At 42.6% G+C, this 18,164-nt stretch overlaps 1 protein-coding gene across 10 annotated transcripts in view; it reads left to right on the top strand.

Annotated features, from left to right (window-relative positions):
• ATG4B (autophagy related 4B cysteine peptidase) overlaps positions 1-18,164 on the top strand; it is a 669,563-nt gene that overhangs the window by 271,931 nt on the left and 379,468 nt on the right. For 9 of the 10 annotated variants that reach the window (XM_033957652.1, XM_033957647.1, XM_033957650.1 and 6 more), the window contains 2 exons: positions 2,041-2,139; positions 14,445-14,546. In XM_033957652.1, coding sequence (XP_033813543.1) covers positions 2,079-2,139; positions 14,445-14,546 — 163 coding nt within the window. In that variant the 5' untranslated portion in view covers positions 2,041-2,078. The remainder of the gene's footprint in view (positions 1-2,040; positions 2,140-14,444; positions 14,547-18,164) is intronic. The other variant, XM_033957649.1, reaches the window with a different exon arrangement.

Raw genomic sequence — 18,164 nt, 5'->3', positions numbered from 1 at the left:
CCAGGTATGTGGTGAGTTCTGCATTTACTGCCCCTTCAGTTATTTTGGTGACTAACGGGATGCTGGCGATAGGTCTGTAATTAGATGGGATGTTGGGAAGTTCTTTTGTGTTTTTTATAATTGGAGTTATCAAGATGTGGCCTTGCTCTGCTGGGAAGTTTCCGGCGGATAGTAGAGCGTTACACTATACCAATTGAATTTATATCACTGGTGGACTTAATAGCAAAAATTTAGTTTTATGCTTGTTCATGAATAACGTGTTGATCTCATTAGTTGTGTTTGGTCACTTATAATTGATTATCTAGAAACAATATCCACTGTCGTTATTGTTTTAACACCTTTCTAATAAAAAAGATTTAACGATCATTCCAGTTTAGTTTTGATAAGCACTATTATACTGAGCTATTGGTCCTGGTGAGAATCTTTAGCAGCCAGTCACAAAACAATGGTGAATTTTATGATTGCTTGTAGCAGTATCATTATAAATTGTTTCTTCTCTCTGGGGTCAAATTGAAAAGGTGATATAAGAACATAAGAATAGCCTTACTGGGTCAGACCAATGATCCATCAAGCTCAGTAGCCAATTCTCACGGTGGCCAATCCAGGTCAGTAGTACCTGGCCAAAACCCAAGGTGTAGCAATATTCCATGCTACCAATACAGGGCAAGCAGTGGTTTCCCCCTTGTCTTTCTCAATAACAGACTATGGACTTTTCCTCCAGGAACATGTCCAAACTTTTCTTAAAACCAGCTACGCTATCTGCTCTTACAACATCCTCTGGCAACACGTTCCAGCGCTTAACTATTCTCTGAGTGAAAAAGATGTCCTCCTATTGGTTTTAAAAGTATTTCCGTGTAACTTCATTGAGTGTCCCCTAATCTTTGTTATTTTTGACGGAGTGAAAAATCGATCCACAGGATTTTGTAGACTTCAGTCATATCTCCCCTCAGCCGTCTCTTTTCCAAGCTGAAGAGCCCTAACTGTTTTAGTCTTTCCTCATATGAGAGGAGTTCCATACCCTTTACCATCTTGACTGCTCTTCTTTGAACCTTTTCTAGCACCACTATATTTTTCTTGAGATTAGGAGACCAGAATTGAATGCAATACTCCAAATGAGGTCGCACCATGGAGCGATACAGGGGCATCATGACATTCTTAGTCTTGTTAACGGCAAAAGCTAGAAGGATGCTAGAAGAGAGAGGTATGGCCAGTAGGAAAAAGAAGGTATTGATGCCTCTGTATAAGACTCTGGTGAGACCTCATTTAGAATACTGTGTACAATTCTGGAGGCCATACCTTCAAAAAGATATAAGAGTCGGTCCAGAGGAAGGCTACTAAAATGGTGTGTGGTCTTCATGATAAGGCTTTTGGGGACAGACTTAAAGATCTCAATCTGTATACTTTGGAGGAGAGGGTGGAGATATGATAGTCATTTAAATACCTATATAATATAAATGTGCATGAGTTGAGGCTCTTTCATTTGAAAGGAAACTCTGCAATGAGTGGGCATAGGATGAAATTAAGAGGTGATAGGCTCCGGAGTAATCCGAGGAAATACTTTTTTGTGGAAAGGGTGATAGATGCGTAGAACAGTCTCCCGGAAGAGATGGTGGTAACTGAGACTGTATCTGAATTCAAGAGAGCCTGGGATAGGCATGTGGGATTTCTCGGAGAGAGAAAGAGATAATGGTTATTGTGGATGGGCAGACTAGATGGGCCATTTGGCCTTTATCTGCCGTCATGTTTCTAAGTATGCACAATATCATGCCCAACTTATGCATTTTGCTTCCTTGAGCTTTCCATCCTCTTTGGTACCAGAGAGCTTTGAATTTTCAAGATCATGATGCTTCTGCTTTCCAGTTTCTCACTTTTAAAATCATAGTGAAATTAAGTTCCATCAACACACACTTTTTCTCTAAAATATTTTCCCTATTTTGATTTTTGATATAATATAGCTGTTTCTACCTATGAGCTCTGGATTGATTTGTCAGCACAGTGTGGCAAGCTACATTGCTTATTGCTATTGTTTTGTGCTTGCAGGAGGCACAGGTCCTACCTCAGACACTGGCTGGGGTTGTATGCTACGTTGTGGACAGATGATCTTTGCCCAAGCTCTTCTATGCAGGCACTTAGGCCGAGGTAGGTACACAATATTCATATGAGGAAAGCTGATTGTAAAATTCGATAATACTTGTCAGGATTTTATAACATGACTGAGGTATCGGCTGGCCTAAGCAGAACCTAAACTAATGAGAATCTGAATATTAAATCTAAATAAGGGAAGGGCCTTTGATTTGATAGTGCACCTTAAATCTAGAGCACACTAAATCTGTTTAATATATGTTAATCTACAAAATATGCACTTAAGTGAATTAAAACATATGTTCAAATGACATGAACTGAACCCTCCCCCCCCGAAAATATAGAAGAAAGTCTCAGCAAACCAAAAACTTTGCTTTGTATAATATATCCCGTAAGACTCAGAAATCATGCTTTAGGGCCAACCTGAGGACAAGAAGCTTTGTCCTTTCCTCACCCAAGATTTTAGAATTTGAACATGAGAATATTTAAGAACATAAGAATAGCTATACTGGATCAGACCGATGGTCCATCTAGCCCAGAATCCTGTTTCCAACAGTGGCAAATCCAGGTAAGAAGTATCTGTCAGAAAATCAAATAGTAGCAACATACCATGCAGCAGTGGCTTTCCCTATGTCTGTCTCAATAGTAGACTGTGGACTTTTCCTCCAGGAACTTTTCCAAACCTTTTTAAACCAAACTATGTTAACTGCTGTTACCACAACTTCTGGCAACGAGTTCCAGACCTTAACTGAAACAGTACTGGCTTTACTGCTAGATCATTTGTATACTTTGTTTTAGCCAAAGGTAAAGGAGCTTTAATACTTCAGTTTGATTTAAGTAATGTATTCAATCTTGTAGAGCACAAGAAATTGCTTAATTGTTTAGAAGTAATCTGTATTTCTGGTGAAGTACTTCAATGTTTTCAAGGTATTTTACAAACATGTTCCTTCCAAGCTTGAATTGGTAATACATTTACCTAGTAAGTGGAGTAATCCTTGTGGTGTTTCCCAGGGTTCTCCCCTTTCCCCGATGCTTTTTAACATTTATCTGTCTTCTTTGGGGTCTAGATTAACTACCTTGGGAACAAAATTTTATAGTTATGCAGACAACATAACCATTATGATTCCAATTCCTTCTTTACTACTACTACTACTATTAATTATTTATATAGCGCTACCAGACATAAGCAGTGCTGTACAGAGTCACAATGACAGTTCCTGCTTGAAAGAGCTTACAATCTAAACAGACAAGACAGACAAACAGGATGTCACGGATATTGCTGCTGAACAGCCAACACTTAACCAGCAAGGTTAGGGATGGGGGAGGGGCAGACACAGGGTGAAATATGGACCTAGCCAGTTAGTGGAAACATGCTAGGAAAGCAACCAGCTAGGTAATCACAGAAAATTAGGACAGAAATAAAAGCAGCCCTTACTTTATGCACCAAATTTAACCAGAAACCTGTCTGATTATTGGTGAGTGCCTGGTTATACTCGCTTAGGGTCTGGTAGATCCCTACCCCTTGCAATTCATCCTCCCACTCCCTGAAAGAAAAAGAAGGCTCTCAGAGTCCCTACCCCAAGGCCTACCTAGAGAAGTCCTTTGTGGTCCAGGAGGAAATAAGGCAAGAAAAATGCCCGGTTTCTCCTACTAGACTTTGGCCTGCATTCCAAAATGACTACTGCAACCTCTAGCAGCAGCCTCGTGGTACTGTATACTTCATACCTGCCCAATTTCCCCTTAAACACTCATGGACAATAAATACAATAAATCAATTTCTAGACCGCATAACCAGGTAGTTCAATGCGGTTTACAAAAGATTAGTAATACGTACAGGATGAAATAGTTAAAGAATTAGTTGCCTATGAATTTTTTGAAAAGATGAGTTTTCAACTGCTTTCTAAATTGAAGATAAGAGTAAGATGTTAGGAACAGATTCTTAAAGTCGCTCATGCAATTCAACTTGAAAAGAAAGTTGTCACTCATGAAATTTTTTGTACCATCTTAATCTACAGGTCTTATTGCCACTGTAATTCTCATTGAGCAGTGGATGGCAGAGTTGAAACTTACCTCCTCCTTTACTAACGCGTAGCATGGATTTTAGCACCAGCAGTGGCGGTAACTGCTCCGACACTCATAGGAATTCTTTGAGTGTTGGAATAGTTATCGCCGCTGCTGGCACTAAAACCCACACTACATGTTAGTAAAGGAGGTTGTTAATTCAGATAAATATTTGCTAGTCCATCTAATGAAGGGATTTTGAAATTGAACGGAACTTCATACCCTATTAATTCCACTATTAAAATTCTGAAGGTTTACTTGGATCAGAATTTATCAATGGATACTCAGATAGATGCTATAGTTCACAAAAGCTTTTTTATGTTGTGGAAACTATGAAAGTTAGATCTTATTTTGATACTAATTCCTTTAGACTTTTAGTACAATTTTTGATTCTGAGTATTTTAGATTATTGTAATATTTTTATTTATCAGGTTATCAAAAAAACTTTAACAAATTACATATAATTCAAAATACAGCAGTTTGTTTAATTTTTAATTTGAAGAAGACAGACCTAAAGTTCTGATTGGTTCAGGCCCTAATTGGCTTGACCAGTCAGGGCATTTGGCCCCTCACCATGCATCACATGATGCACCAGGGAAGGGACAGTGTGTCATTTGGGACTGGCGGCCGAAGCAGAAACCCCTCTGCGGGCTTCCTGTTTCCAACATTTTAAAGAGGTACATGAGAGGTTCGGGGTGGTGGGCGTCCAGTGGCAGGAGGGAGTGGGCATCCCGCCACCTAAAAAAAATGGCCCCTCCCCGTGTACCACATGATGCACCGGGGAGGGGAAGAATTGTACCTGTTCTACACTACTCAGGATTTTGTAGACCTCAATCATATCTCCCCTCAGTCGTCTCTTTTCCAGTCTAAAGAGACCTAGAATAAGATAGCTTGATGTTGTTTTAGAGATGGGTTGAGTTGGCTTGGCTTTGTTTCATAATAGCTGCAACAGGTCAAAACAGATTGACTTAAATACCCTGCAGTCCTCGAGTATCAGCTTCAAGGAGTAGCAACAGGGGCAGGCACAGAGGCCCCGTGTTTAACTGAGTCAGCTTTGTAACTGCTGATTACAAAACAATGTGGAGTGCCTTATTGCTTCATCAAAAATAACTTTGCCTAAGTGGGAGAATATTTGGGGCCCATTTTTGGCAGCGAATGCTCCTTAAGGTTACAAGTTGACTTGTGTTGTACTGTCATTATTATATTAATTTGCTATACTGTATTTCACTCTGTGGTTTATGATTGTTTTGAGGTTGCAGGGGGTAGAGTTATGGGGAATCCACTTTTTTTATTATGAAAAATTTGTCTTTTTTCAAAAATGACTAGAAGCCTTAATGAGCTATATTCTGTTCTGCATTTAACTCAGGTGTTCTTTGGTATTTGCTCTTTTTGTAATTGCTTGCATTTTTCTTGAAATACCTGTATTTCGATAAATACTTCTAAAAATAAAAAAAAGTGTTGAACTCCCAAATCTATGGATGTTTCATTTTTAAAATTAAACTCTTGAAAAGACAGAGAATCTGCTTGTAAAGCAGATGATGTGAAATTCCTAATATAAATGTGTAATTTCTTTGACACTTTGGGCTCCTTTTATCAAGCTGCAGTAGGCGGTTAACGCGCGGAATACCATGTGTTCAACCGCCTGCCGTGCTAGTTGCTAACGCCTCCATTGAGGCATTAGTTTTTTGGTGTTCCGCGGGGATTAGCGCGTGATGAAATGTCCGATGCGCTAACCCCCGTAGCGCACCTTGATAAAAGGAGCCCTTTGGCCCTGATTCTATAAAGGGTGCCTAACACTGAGCGGGATTTAGGCATCCAAACTAAGTGGTTAATGAGCCATTTAAGGGTCTTAACGAGTGATAATTGCCACATGGATGTCCAAAGGATGTGGATGTCACTTTGTAGGCGCCTCCACAATTTCATGGATGCCCATTAGGAAAACTCATGCCTAACGGAATAGGCGTGGGCGTGGAATGAGCAAGGCTTCAATATGAGTGTCCTTCGATTCATTTGCATAACGCTGAGTGACCTAGGGCATCCATCTCATGCCTGTAGGTGAATGATAATCAGGTCTACTTTTCAGCATAGTTTATGCTTCAGATAGACCTGAGTTCTATGGACAGAACTTAGGCACAGTTGGACATCCTTAATGCGATCTGCTAAATAGCTCTCTGGGTTTTTATTTTTGCTTGATTAAACTCAAAATACATTTAATAAGGCACCACTTAAACAGGGCACATCAAAACAGATATATTGCATGCAAAACCTATTTTTGTGGCAAACAGCAATGCTATTTGCTAATTAAAGGAAAAGATCCACTAACTGAAACACAGCACATGAAAAACACAGCTTTATGTTTCTTGCTAAAAAGTTACCCTTTTTTTCTGACTAAACTGCTCCAATCAGTTCATTCTTGAAAACAAATAAAGCACATGAAATAAATTTGTAGTTTGCATACATAACTTCATTTGCAAAAGCTTAAAAACTGAAAAAAAACCCCAGATACAGACCTTAGCATGGCTTCTACTTCATTGCAAATGGAGGTGTGCAGCCGTAAAATGCTGACCTCATTGTGAGATCATCAAGGTGCACCTGCAAAGTAGAATGCCACAATTAAAATATGTGCTGGGATTTTAACCTATGAACTCTGGAAGATGGGAACAGGGCTTTTACCCATTGAGTCACAGCAGCTTCCACTAATGTCTTTCTTCTCATATCTGATATGATAGCTTAGGGATCTGCTAAGCTATGATCTTGACAGGTATTTTCACTTTCACATGGCTAGGATCACTAAGCTCTCATGGTAGGAACCCCCATGACACAAAGGAATCATCTGTGGCTCACCAGGTAAAAGCTCTGTGCTCATCTTCCAGAGGTCATGGATTCAAATCCCAGCACATATTTTAATTGTGGCATTTTACCTTGCAGGTGCACCTTGATGATCTCACAGTGAGGTCAGCTTTATGCAGCTGCACACCTCCATTTGCAATGAAGTAGAAGCCCTGCTAAGGTCTGTAATCTGTTTTTTTTTCAGTTTTTAAGCTTTTGCAAATGAAGTTATGTATGCAATCTATATACAGTGGAACCTTGGTTTAAGAGCATAATTCGTTCCAGAAACATGCTTGTAATCCAAAGCACTCTTATATCAAAGCAAATTTCCCCATTGGAAATAATGGAAATCCAGATGATTCGTTCCACAACCCAAAAACGAGTGTATAAAATAACCCAAAAACTAATGTATAAAATAAAAAGGAGAAAGCTGCCGAACCGCCAGAGGAGGTGGAAGAGAAGAAAAGAGCCGCAGCCTGGGTGGCTCCCTGGTGCTGCCACTCCTGTCTCAGCAGCCGCTGTTGCTTTCAGGGTTGGGCTCAGTACTGCTGCAGCTCACTGCCATCACCTTCAAGGAGGAAGAGGAGAAGAGCTGCAGCCGGTGCTGCCCACATAGAAACTGGGTCTTTTGGGAGTCTTGAAGGTTGTCGGGCTGCTAGCAAAGGTCCCATATTTGTCTGAAGTTAGCTAAAATTCTGCTATGGTCTACGTCCGTGCAATAATCTTACCCTAAGCCAGGGGTGTCAAAGTCCCTCCTCGAGGGCCACAATCCAGTCGGGTTTTCAGGATTTCCCCAATGAATATGCATGAGATCTATTTGCATGCACTGCTTTCATTGTATACTAATAGATCTCATGCATATTCATTGGGAAAATCCTGAAAACCTGACTGGATTGCGGCCCTCGAGGAGGGACTTTGACACCCCTGCCCTAAGTCTTTGCTGCTAAAATAAAACAAAGTTCACTCTCTGTAAATTGCGCACTCCCCTACCTTTTGATTCTTATCCACCAACCCGGCAGCTCTGCAGCTCTGGCAGAGCTCAGTACTGCTCACCGTCGTTGCCTTCGAGTAATTTGTGCATGATGTGCTCAGCAATGTGAAGCATGACGTGCATATATTGTGCATACAGTATTTGACTGCTCATTTTGTGAGTCAATTCTTGTTTTGCAAGTTATTATTTGCTGGAGTGTTTTGCTCATCTTGCAAAACACTCGCAAACTGAGGTTTGACATTTTTTTTTCATGTGCTTTCCTTGCTTTCAGTTATAAACTGATTAGAGCACTGTTTAGTCAGAAAAAAAGAATAGCTTTTTAGCAAGAAACATAAAGCTGTGGTTTTCATGTGCTGTGTTCCAGTTAATGGATCTTTTCCTCTAATTAGCAAATAGCATTGCGGTTTGTACACAAAACTAGAAGGTTTTACATACGGTATTGGGTTTCAAGAAAGGATTAGATGTTTTCCTGAAGGAAAAGGGGATTGAAGGGTATAGATAGAGGATTAATATGCAGGGTCTGGACCCAGTGGCGTACCAAGTGGGGAGCGGTCCGCCCCGGGTGCACGGCTTGGGGGGGGATACACAGCCGGCCAAGTCCGGGTCCTCCTGCCCTTTCTTTCCTCCGGCCAGCGCCGCTGCAATCTTACCTACCCCCGCCGACAAGAAGTCTTTCTGACGTCGGAGAGGACGTTCCGGGCCAGCCAGGCAGTGATTGGCTGGCCCAGAACGTCCTGATGTCGGAAAGACTTCTTGTCAGCTGGGGGAGGTAAGATTTCAGCAGCGCAGACCGGGGGAAAGGAAGGGGAGAGGCGCTTTTTTTTTTTCTGCGGCAGGGAGGGAAGATGTAGGCAGGCAAACTGGCTGGCTTTAGCGCAGCAGGGAGGGAGGGAGATAGGTAAGCAGGCAGGCTGCCTTTGGGGTGGACAAAATCTGGAAGGTAATGGGTGACATAAGGAGGCACTGGGGGCACTAAGGACTCTGGAAGGGGGCACTGGGGGCATTATGGACACAGGAAGGAGGCACTGGGGGCACTATGGACATGAGAAGGAGGCACTGGGGGCACTATGGACATAGGAAGGAAGCACTGGGGGCACTATGGACACAGGATGGAGGCACTGGGGGCACTATGGACACAGGATGGCGGCACTAAGGACATGAGAAGGAGGCACTAAGGACACAGGACGGAGGCACTGGGGGCAATAAGGACACGGGAAGGAGGCACTGGGAGCACTTAGGACATGGGAAGGAAGGAGGGAGGGAATAGAAAGGGACAATTGTTGGGCCTGAGTGCAGAAAGAAAGGATACAGTCAATTAATAGATGTCCCCTTTTGATGAAAAAAATAAATGGTCACGTTACCTCTGACTTACTCTGCAGCAGAGTTGGTAGCCTCGCTGAGGTGCAGGAAGATCCCGCGATGACTCATCTGCCGGCTCTGCTCCGGAAGAAGTAAGTTATGTCGGAGGGAGTGGACCCAGCAGACGCAGTCATTGCGAGACTTTGCCACAACTTCCTGCGTCTGCCAGGTCCACCCCCTCCGATGTAACTTACTTCTTTCGGAGCAGAGCCGGCAGACGAGTCATCGCGGGACCTTCCAGCATGCGGCTGCTGAGTCCTCTCCAGAGCAAGTACGTCAGAGTGGGGTGGACTGGCAGCCAGTAGCTACAGTCATCGTGGGACTTTGCTGCATGAAGGGAGAGAAAGGAACAGGATTGCTAGAATGGAAGAGTGGTGGAGGGAAAGAAAGGGGGCAGGGTGGTTGGAAGGGTGGTGCTGATAGAATTGATGTACAGAGTAAGGGGAGAGACATAAGGGGGAAGGATATTGGAGAGAAAGAAAGGGGGCAGATGCTGATTGAAGAGGGGTGGATGGCGAGAGAAAGGGCAGACATTGGATGGTAGTGGGGAGCCTATGCTGGATGGAAGTGCAGATGGGAGAGATAAGGGAGCAAATGCAGGAACGAAATGGGAGGAGAGAAAGAGGGGAGCAGACGCTGGATGGAAGTGGCAGAGAGAGGAGAAGGTACTAGATGGAAGGGTTGGAGAAAGAGGGTACATGATGGAAGGAGAGGATAAATAAAAGGAGGGCACATGATGGGGAGAAAAGGATTGAGTTAGGGAAACACTGGAGGGGTGAGGGAAAGAGGTAGCAAGCTTTAGGTAGACAGTAAAAAAGGATGAGAGGGTAGTAAGAACATAATTTAGACAGATGCAGAAAATAAATTGAAAAGGAAAATGAGGGAAAAAAGGGAAAGGGATTGCAGAGGAAAGGTGTGGGAGAGGGAAAGAGAGGAGAGAGATGCCAGACCAATGGGGGTGAAAGGAGAGAAGGAAGGGGGAGGCATACAGTTTCTGGAAGGGGCATAGAAGAACAGAAGATGTCATATAGGGGCAGAGAGATGGCAGACAGTGGATGAAAGGAAGAGAGTAACAAGAAGATGAGAAAAGCAAAAACCACAGAAGACAAAGGTAGAAAAAAAATTTCTATTTATTTATTTATTGCTTTAGGAGACATGTGTCAACTGTTTCTGTGGTGCACTGTATGCAGAGTCCAGCTTCTTACTGGTTCAATTTAACCTTTGTCTATGTATTTCTATTTTATCCCCCCTTTTACAAAACTGTGGAGCGTTTTTTAGCGCCAGCTGTGGTGGTAGCAGCTCTGATGCTCAGAATTCTATGAGCGTCAGAGCTGTTACCACCGTGGCTAAAATCCACACTACAGTTTTGTAAAAGAGGGAGAGGTTAGTTTGTGATTACATATTCCATACTAGGCAAAGGTGTGATCTGTGTGTTCGAAAGACATGGTTTTTGTTCGGATTGACTGCAAGATTGATCTGTACTAGTCTGGCTTGTTTAGTTTTACAATGGGTGTATTGATGTTGTACTGCTCACTGCAGTATGTAAGATGCTGCCTTTTCCTAGGTACTCATGTGTGACATGTGGCTTATTACTAAAAATCATGTTTTTCATACAGATTGGGAGGGGGATGTCAAAAAATGATGGGCCCCGGGTGTCACATATGCTAGGTACGCCACTGCCTGGACCTGATGGGCCGCCGCGTGAGTGGACTGCTAGACATGATGGTCTGACCCAGCAGAGGCACTGCTTATGTTCTTATGTTCAATATATCTGTTTTGATGTGCCCTGTTTATGTGGTGCCTTAAATGTATTTTGAGTTTAATAAAGCAAAAATAAAAACCCAGAGAGCTATTTAGCAGATCACATTAAGGATGTCCAAACTGTGCCTAAGTTCCATCCATAGAACTCGGGTATATCTGAAGTCCAAACTATGCTGAAAAGTAGACTTCCTTTTGCCTATAGGACCTAGTTTTACAATCGCTATGCAGCTTGCTAGCTCACTGTGTAGCACACTGGTTAAACCTACAGCCTTCTACCCTAATGTTGCTGGTTCGAATCCCAGTCACTTTCTCTGATGGAAGATTAGACAGATCCAACTCCCAGTATCACAATTATAATGAAAAATACCATAAAATCGCCATTCTAATAATGTCATAATAATAAAATATTATAACATTGAGGATATTGGACGTCTAATTCTTGCCTAAAACCCAAATCTCTGAATGACATCTCAAAAATTGGATGTCTAAACAGTGCTGAGTGTTTCTGAGCGCAGTTCTAGAAAGGATACCTATCTTGGACGTCCAAACTGCACCTAACTTTAGGCATGCTTTGCAGAATCAGGGCCTTTGTGTCCAAGGCCTCCTTTTACGAAATTGTGATAGCAGTTTCTAGTGCAGAGAGACGTGCTGAATGGCCTGTGCTGCTCATAGAGTTCCTATAATAATAATAATAATAATAATAACTTTATTTTTCTATACCGCCATAGTCAGGCGACTTCTAGGCGGTTTACATTGTAAGAAGGCTGGACATTCAGCGAATAACAAAAGGTCTTAATACAATACAATAAGTCTACATACAATACAATACAATGAGTCTAAATACAATAAGTACAATAAAATACAGTGAGTCTAAATACAATACAATAAGACTAAATACAATACCATACAATGAGTCTAAATACAATATAATAGTCTAAATGGGAAACTTACGTACTAATTGGAGTTCTATGGGTAATGAATACCTGAATACTTTAGAACTTACATATGAATTGGAGTTCTATGGGTAGAGGATACCTGAATAGATGAGGAGCTTCTTGAGAGAAAGAAAAGGCGCTTACGGGGAGGGGAGTCCTAGTGAGGGAGGGGACAGTTTTAGTCAATGAATTTTGCGAATAGGGCAGTTTTGACCGATTTGCGGAATGCACTGTAAGACAGATTGGGTTCGTTTATGTAGTTTTTCAGCCAAACTTGCTGTCTGTTCGCTTGGAACTTAAAGGTTCTATCCAGGAATGATTTGTATCTGCAACCTGTAATCTTTGGGTATGCAAAGATGTTTTTGGTTCTGGTTGCTCGTGTGGGGTTGTGTAGGATGAAGTGAGTTTGCAGGTATGAAGGTGCTAGTCCCCAGGCTAGTATTTGCGCTTCTATTGGAAGCCATTGCAGCTGTTTATAGTAGGGGCTGATGTGATCGTTTTTTCTTAGTCCGAAAATTAGGCGAACGGCGGTGTTTTGTATTAATCTCAGTTTTTTTTATTGTTTTTTTGTGCGATGCCCAGGTAGATGATGTTGCAGTAGTCAAGAATGGATAGGATCAGTGCCTGTACCAGCAACCTGAATGAAGTTGGTTCAAAGTATTTTTTTATGGTCCTTAGTTTCCATAGCGTGTAAAAACATTTTTTCAGTAGTGAGTTTGTGTGGTCAGTCATAGTTAGATGAGTGTCTAGAGTGATACCGAGTATTTTTATGTTTTTGGAAATTGGGTATTCGTGATTGTTTATTTTTATCGATGTTCTCGTAATTTTGTCATTAGGACTAGCCAGAAAGACTTTTGTTTTCTCTGCGTTTAGTTTTAGTTTGAAATTAGTGGTCCATTTATCGATTTCGGTCATTATGTTTGAGAGGTTGTCTACAATTTCTTTTGTGATGTCGTTTAAGGGGATTAGAATGGATATGTCGTCTGCGTAAATGTAGTGTATTAAGTTTAGTTTTTGTAGGAGGTGACCTAAGGAGGCGATATAGATATTAAAAAGGGTGGGCGATAGGGGGGAACCTTGAGGCACGCCTGACGGGTTTTTCCATGGTTTGGAGTAGTTTCCATTGCTGATTACTTGGTAGGATCTGTTTATTAGGAATTCTTGGAACCATTTCTTTGCCTTTCCAGAAATTCCCATTACTTCAAGGCACAGCAGCATGATTTCATGGTCTACCAGGTCGAACGCGCTGCTGAGGTCTAATTGTAGGATCAGTGCGCTTTTGCCTTTGATAAAGAGATCATAAAGGTGGTTCAGTAAGGAGGCTAAGACAGTTTCTGTGTTGTATCCTTTCCTGAATCCTGATTGGTGTTCACTAAGGATGTTAAATTTGTCCAGGTAGTTTATTAGTTGAAGGTTGACCAATCCTTCCTGTATCTTTGTGAGCGTCCGGAACAGCTCGGGCCATTCAGCTCGGCTCTTTACACTAGAAACTGCTATCGCAGTTTCATAATAGAGGGGGCAAGTTTCAGGTCCTTTATTGCCTGGTGTTTATAAAACCCATCACCTGTTTTGATTGCTTTTATTAACAAATAAGTAGTCTATAGGAATTTATAATAAATAAGTAGCAATAATTGCTGTTTATATATGTAAGTAGCACTACTAACATGTGCAAAGCCCTAGTTGATGCTACTTTATTTTTTAATGTATTCTATTTTTTTTAATGGCTTCTGTTGTCTATTCTGCCAAATACTGTAATCTTTGAAAAGTGAGCATTTCATAAAAGGCTCCTCATTCAATAATTTTTGATGTGCAAACTTGAACATGTTTAAACTGCAAATACCCACTTATCTTAACACTGTATGTATGTGCACAGATGTATGCACAGTGGCAGAGCATAGGTGGGGCTCTCATTTACACACACAACTTACAGAATACTGTAAGTTATATATATGCATATATATGTAAGTGGATATATATGCCACTTAGCTACTCACCCTTACATCAACTCTATGGCAGGCACATGTGCTCATACATAAATATTAGGCATGTATATTCCTGATTATACTAGTATTCTATAAAGGAAAGTAAGTACCTACTTGCCTTTTTTAGAATAGGCTCCTTTCATTCTCCCTGTTATGGAATTGCCCCTATACCTTTTGAAAGAAAGCAAAATATTGTAAAATTTGTAAGATCTATGAATATGACCAACCAAGGACTAAGGGCACCATGATTGAGATGCCTGTTTTCTGTACCATGTTCTTCCTTCTTTTTCCCCTCCCTCTCTCCTTCCCAGAGGAAACCCCCCCTCACTAAATTTTCTACCTATTTTTACCTTTTTAGTAGACTTTCATTGCTCAGCATCCAGTTTCCATTTGTTTATATGGTCCAGTTGTCATACTAATTATAGGTATTCTACACCAATTTAGATTGGAGGTGGGAGAAGACAAGAAGGCAAAAAGATGACTATTTCAGTGTTCTCAATGCCTTCATTGACAAGAAGGACAGCTACTATTCCATCCACCAGATAGGTAGGAGAATCTGTAAGATTCAGTTGGTTTCCATGGTAGGTTTTTAGATGTGTGTATGGGCATGGCTATATAGGGCCACCACTTGAAATTTACAGTGGACAATATATGTGTGTGTTTGTGTGTAGATATCTTTTGAAAATTGCCCTCTATATGGATTAACATTTATGGTAGTTGGGTCAATTGGCTACTTGAAAATTGTCCACCCTTTCCGTGGGTAAAAGTACAGGTGAGAATCAACACTGCACATGCTTGTTCCTGTGGGGCAAAAGATAGTGGATTAAGGATGGGTTTAGATAGGGGGATATAATGGCTATCATAATTTTGCATTTCTAAAACTTTTTCAAAACTTGCACTTACCGTATTTTTCGCTTTGTAAGACGCACCTGGCCATAAGACGCGCCCACCTGTAGAGGAGGAAAACCCAAGACAAAAAATTCCCACCGCCCTGCCCAGTACCCCCTCTGGTGGTCTAGTGGTATGCCGGGACAGGGTCTTATAGAGCGGAAAAACCAGTAGGCAGCATAGGCACCGCCCTCCTGGTAGGCAGCACCGGCATATCCCCCTCCCCCCCCCCCGTAGACAGCACAGGCATCCCCCTGCCTTCTGCACTGCTCTGCCCGAACAGAACAGCTGTCTAGCGAGGAAGACAGGCAGGGATTGCAGAAAGCTCCAACAGACTTTAAAAAAAGGTACTGGGGGTGGGGTTATTCACTTCATAAGACGCACCCTTATTTCCACCCACTTTTTTTGGGGAAAAAGTGTGTCTTATGGAGCAAAAAATACGATACTTTTCATGCAGATCTTTCTGGGTACTTCCTGGCCAATTTTGAAAGGGAAAGAACGTGCATTTTTGCTTTTGAAAGCAGCAGGTAGAGAACTAGAGAAAGAAGGTTTAGATCTCACTGCTGCTCCTTGTGATTCTGAGTATCCCCTTCATTGCTTCAGGACAAACTTAGGGTTCCTTTTACAAAGCCATGACAGAAATTTCTACCACAGGCCGACAAGGTAAATGCTTTAATGCTCGTAGGAATTCTATGAGTATCGGAGCATTTACCGTGATGGTTTGCAGTAGAAACCTCTACCACAGCTTTTTAAAAGCCAGCGTTAAATTCTAAGCCCTCCATGAGGGAGGGGGGAAGAGGAATGAAAATACCTACTGTACCTAAAAGTAACTAACCCTGAAATATAGCTGAAAAAGACATGAACAAAATTCAAATACAGAAGTACCAATGAACTTGTCAAAATTGTGCAAATAGGCAGTGGTGTAGTAAAGGGGGCAGGGGGCTGACCACCCCTGGTGCAGTCTTCATGAGGGCACTGGCACCGGTACCTCTCCTCTCCTCCCACCCTTTTAAATGTGCACAAGCAGCATCTTCCACCTGCTGCTTGCACCAGCCTTGGCTCCCTTCTGTTGTCACTTCCTGGTCACGGGACCAGGATGTGATATCAGAAGGGCACCAATGCCGGCATGAGCAGCAGGTGGAAGATGCCGCTTGCGCTGCTGAACATTTCAAGAGGTACACAGGGGCATGGTGGGGAGGAGTTGGAGCGAACAGCACGACAATGCCGGGCACCAACCTCCTTCACTACATCACTGCAAACAGGTACATTTTGCTCTCATGAGGGGGTTATTTTATTAGGTGCTTGAGTGTGTAGGACAGCATTTTATATGTTCGAGTAGACTATAAATTATGTAATATAGATATATGTGTAGAAAGTAGGCACAAAGGGAGCAGATTGTCTACTTCTAAGCAGTATAAGGACAGCTGTATAATGAAGTGTCTACATTTCCTTGTTGTCTGTCCTGAACAAATGGGTGTAATCCCTTCATACGAGCTATGAAGGGGACTCACTGGTGCTGGTACTTGGTGAAAAACTCTAGTATTTATCTCTAGCAATATGGTAGGTTGTTTAGACTGATTCTCCCAGTCTTTAGCCTAGCTTTTCACTCTGCTGACCATGGCCACACAATGAAGTTGAGCCTTTCTGTTGCTTCATTGAGTAGAGAGCATGGTGCAACTGCCCCAAGTCACGCTTCTTAGTGTCCACTGAGTGAGGCTTTCACTTGGTCCTCTGGGACCCTGTAAAAGAGTGCAGGTCTCCATCTCCCTTCCCCTTCCCCTTCCTGTACTCCTTATTTGGGTGTGTGTATTTTTTTCCCTCAGATTCCTACAGCTGCCAGGCAATTGGCTGGGCCTTGTTTAGCTTTATTTCCTTGTATAGGGGATAAGGCTAATTGGAATGCAGAGAGAGGGGTGACATGATCGAGACATTCAAGTATCTCATGGGCCGCATCGAGGTGGAAGAAGATATCTTCTTTTTCAAGGGTCCCGCGACAACAAGGGGGCATCCGTGGAAAATCAGGGGCGGGAAACTGCACGGGGACACCAGGAAATTCTTTTTCACTGAAAGGGTGGTTGATCGCTGGAATAGTCTTCCACTTCAGGTTATTGAGGCCAGCAGCGTGCCTGATTTTAAGGCCAAATGGGATAGACATGTGGGATCTATTCACAGAGAAAGGTAGGGGAGGGTCATTGGGGTGGGCAGACTAGATGGGCCGTGGCCCTTATCTGCCGTCTATTTCTATGTTTCTATGAATTTTAAAAAGAACATACCCAAGTGAGCTGAGAGGATGGTGGAGATGCAGAGCCCTGAACCAAAGTCAGCACATGCTATTCTGCCTGTAAGAGCCAGCAGCTGTACACAGCTGCCAGCTATGTCTGATCCTTTTTCGATGGACTGTTGTTTGGAGAAGATTTCAAATATGGTCAGGGGAGAGGGGAAGAAGGCTGCCGGAGCTGCCTCACAGATTCCCTGCACAGAGGCATTGGAACCTTCTTAATCATGGGCCCAGTTCCAAAAACCAACAAAATGGAACCGGAATCCTATTCCATTATTCCTAGCTAAAGTATTCAGGTGACTGACCTTCTTTGAACTGGCCTGGCTAATAGCAGAAATAGCAGCCATATTTGAACATGACCCTTTCTCTCCTGCAGTTTCCTTGTAGCAGGAGAGTTCACAGCCCCCCTTGGAAGTTGGAGCTGGGTCTGTCTGAGGGGTGCCCTGGCTCCAGAGCTTAACTCAGATTAATAAACAGGCTTTGCAGGCAGAGGCTGACCCCTCAACCAGCAGCAGGACCCCTAGGGGTTCAGCTGGCACCCCATGCAAGAGGCTAAGCACTGCATGGAGGACCGGGTGGGCACCAGGTGGTCCCCAGAGGATCTAAAAGGTCAATCAGACTCACATTACACTTCAGATCTGCATTCTGAGCAGGATTCTCCGACAAGAAAGGAAGAAGAAGAGTAGCCCCATGTGATTCACCGTTTCTGATGAGAGGTGTGCTCTTCTTTCATTGACATGGTTATTTATTTAACAATTTATATATGAGCTCTTTGAAGGGGATCCTGTATTGGAGGAATTGGAGGGCCCCTGAAGAATACCTCTCCACAAGGTCCTTTCACTCATGATGTCCCCAGATGGGACTGTCAGGGGGGACAGGGCCCTGGACTGCCTGTATACTTTCACGCCTGAGGAGGTGGAAAAGTACTGGACATACCCTAAGGTGGATGTATTGGTCACAGAGAAGGCTGCAAGAGTGTTTGGCCCTCTGTGAGCAAC

This window comes from Geotrypetes seraphini, chromosome 9 (genome assembly GCF_902459505.1).
Source record: "Geotrypetes seraphini chromosome 9, aGeoSer1.1, whole genome shotgun sequence".
NCBI lineage: Eukaryota > Metazoa > Chordata > Amphibia > Gymnophiona > Dermophiidae > Geotrypetes > Geotrypetes seraphini.
Note: the sequence above shows the minus strand (reverse complement) of the source record. Positions and strands in the feature narration are given on the sequence as shown.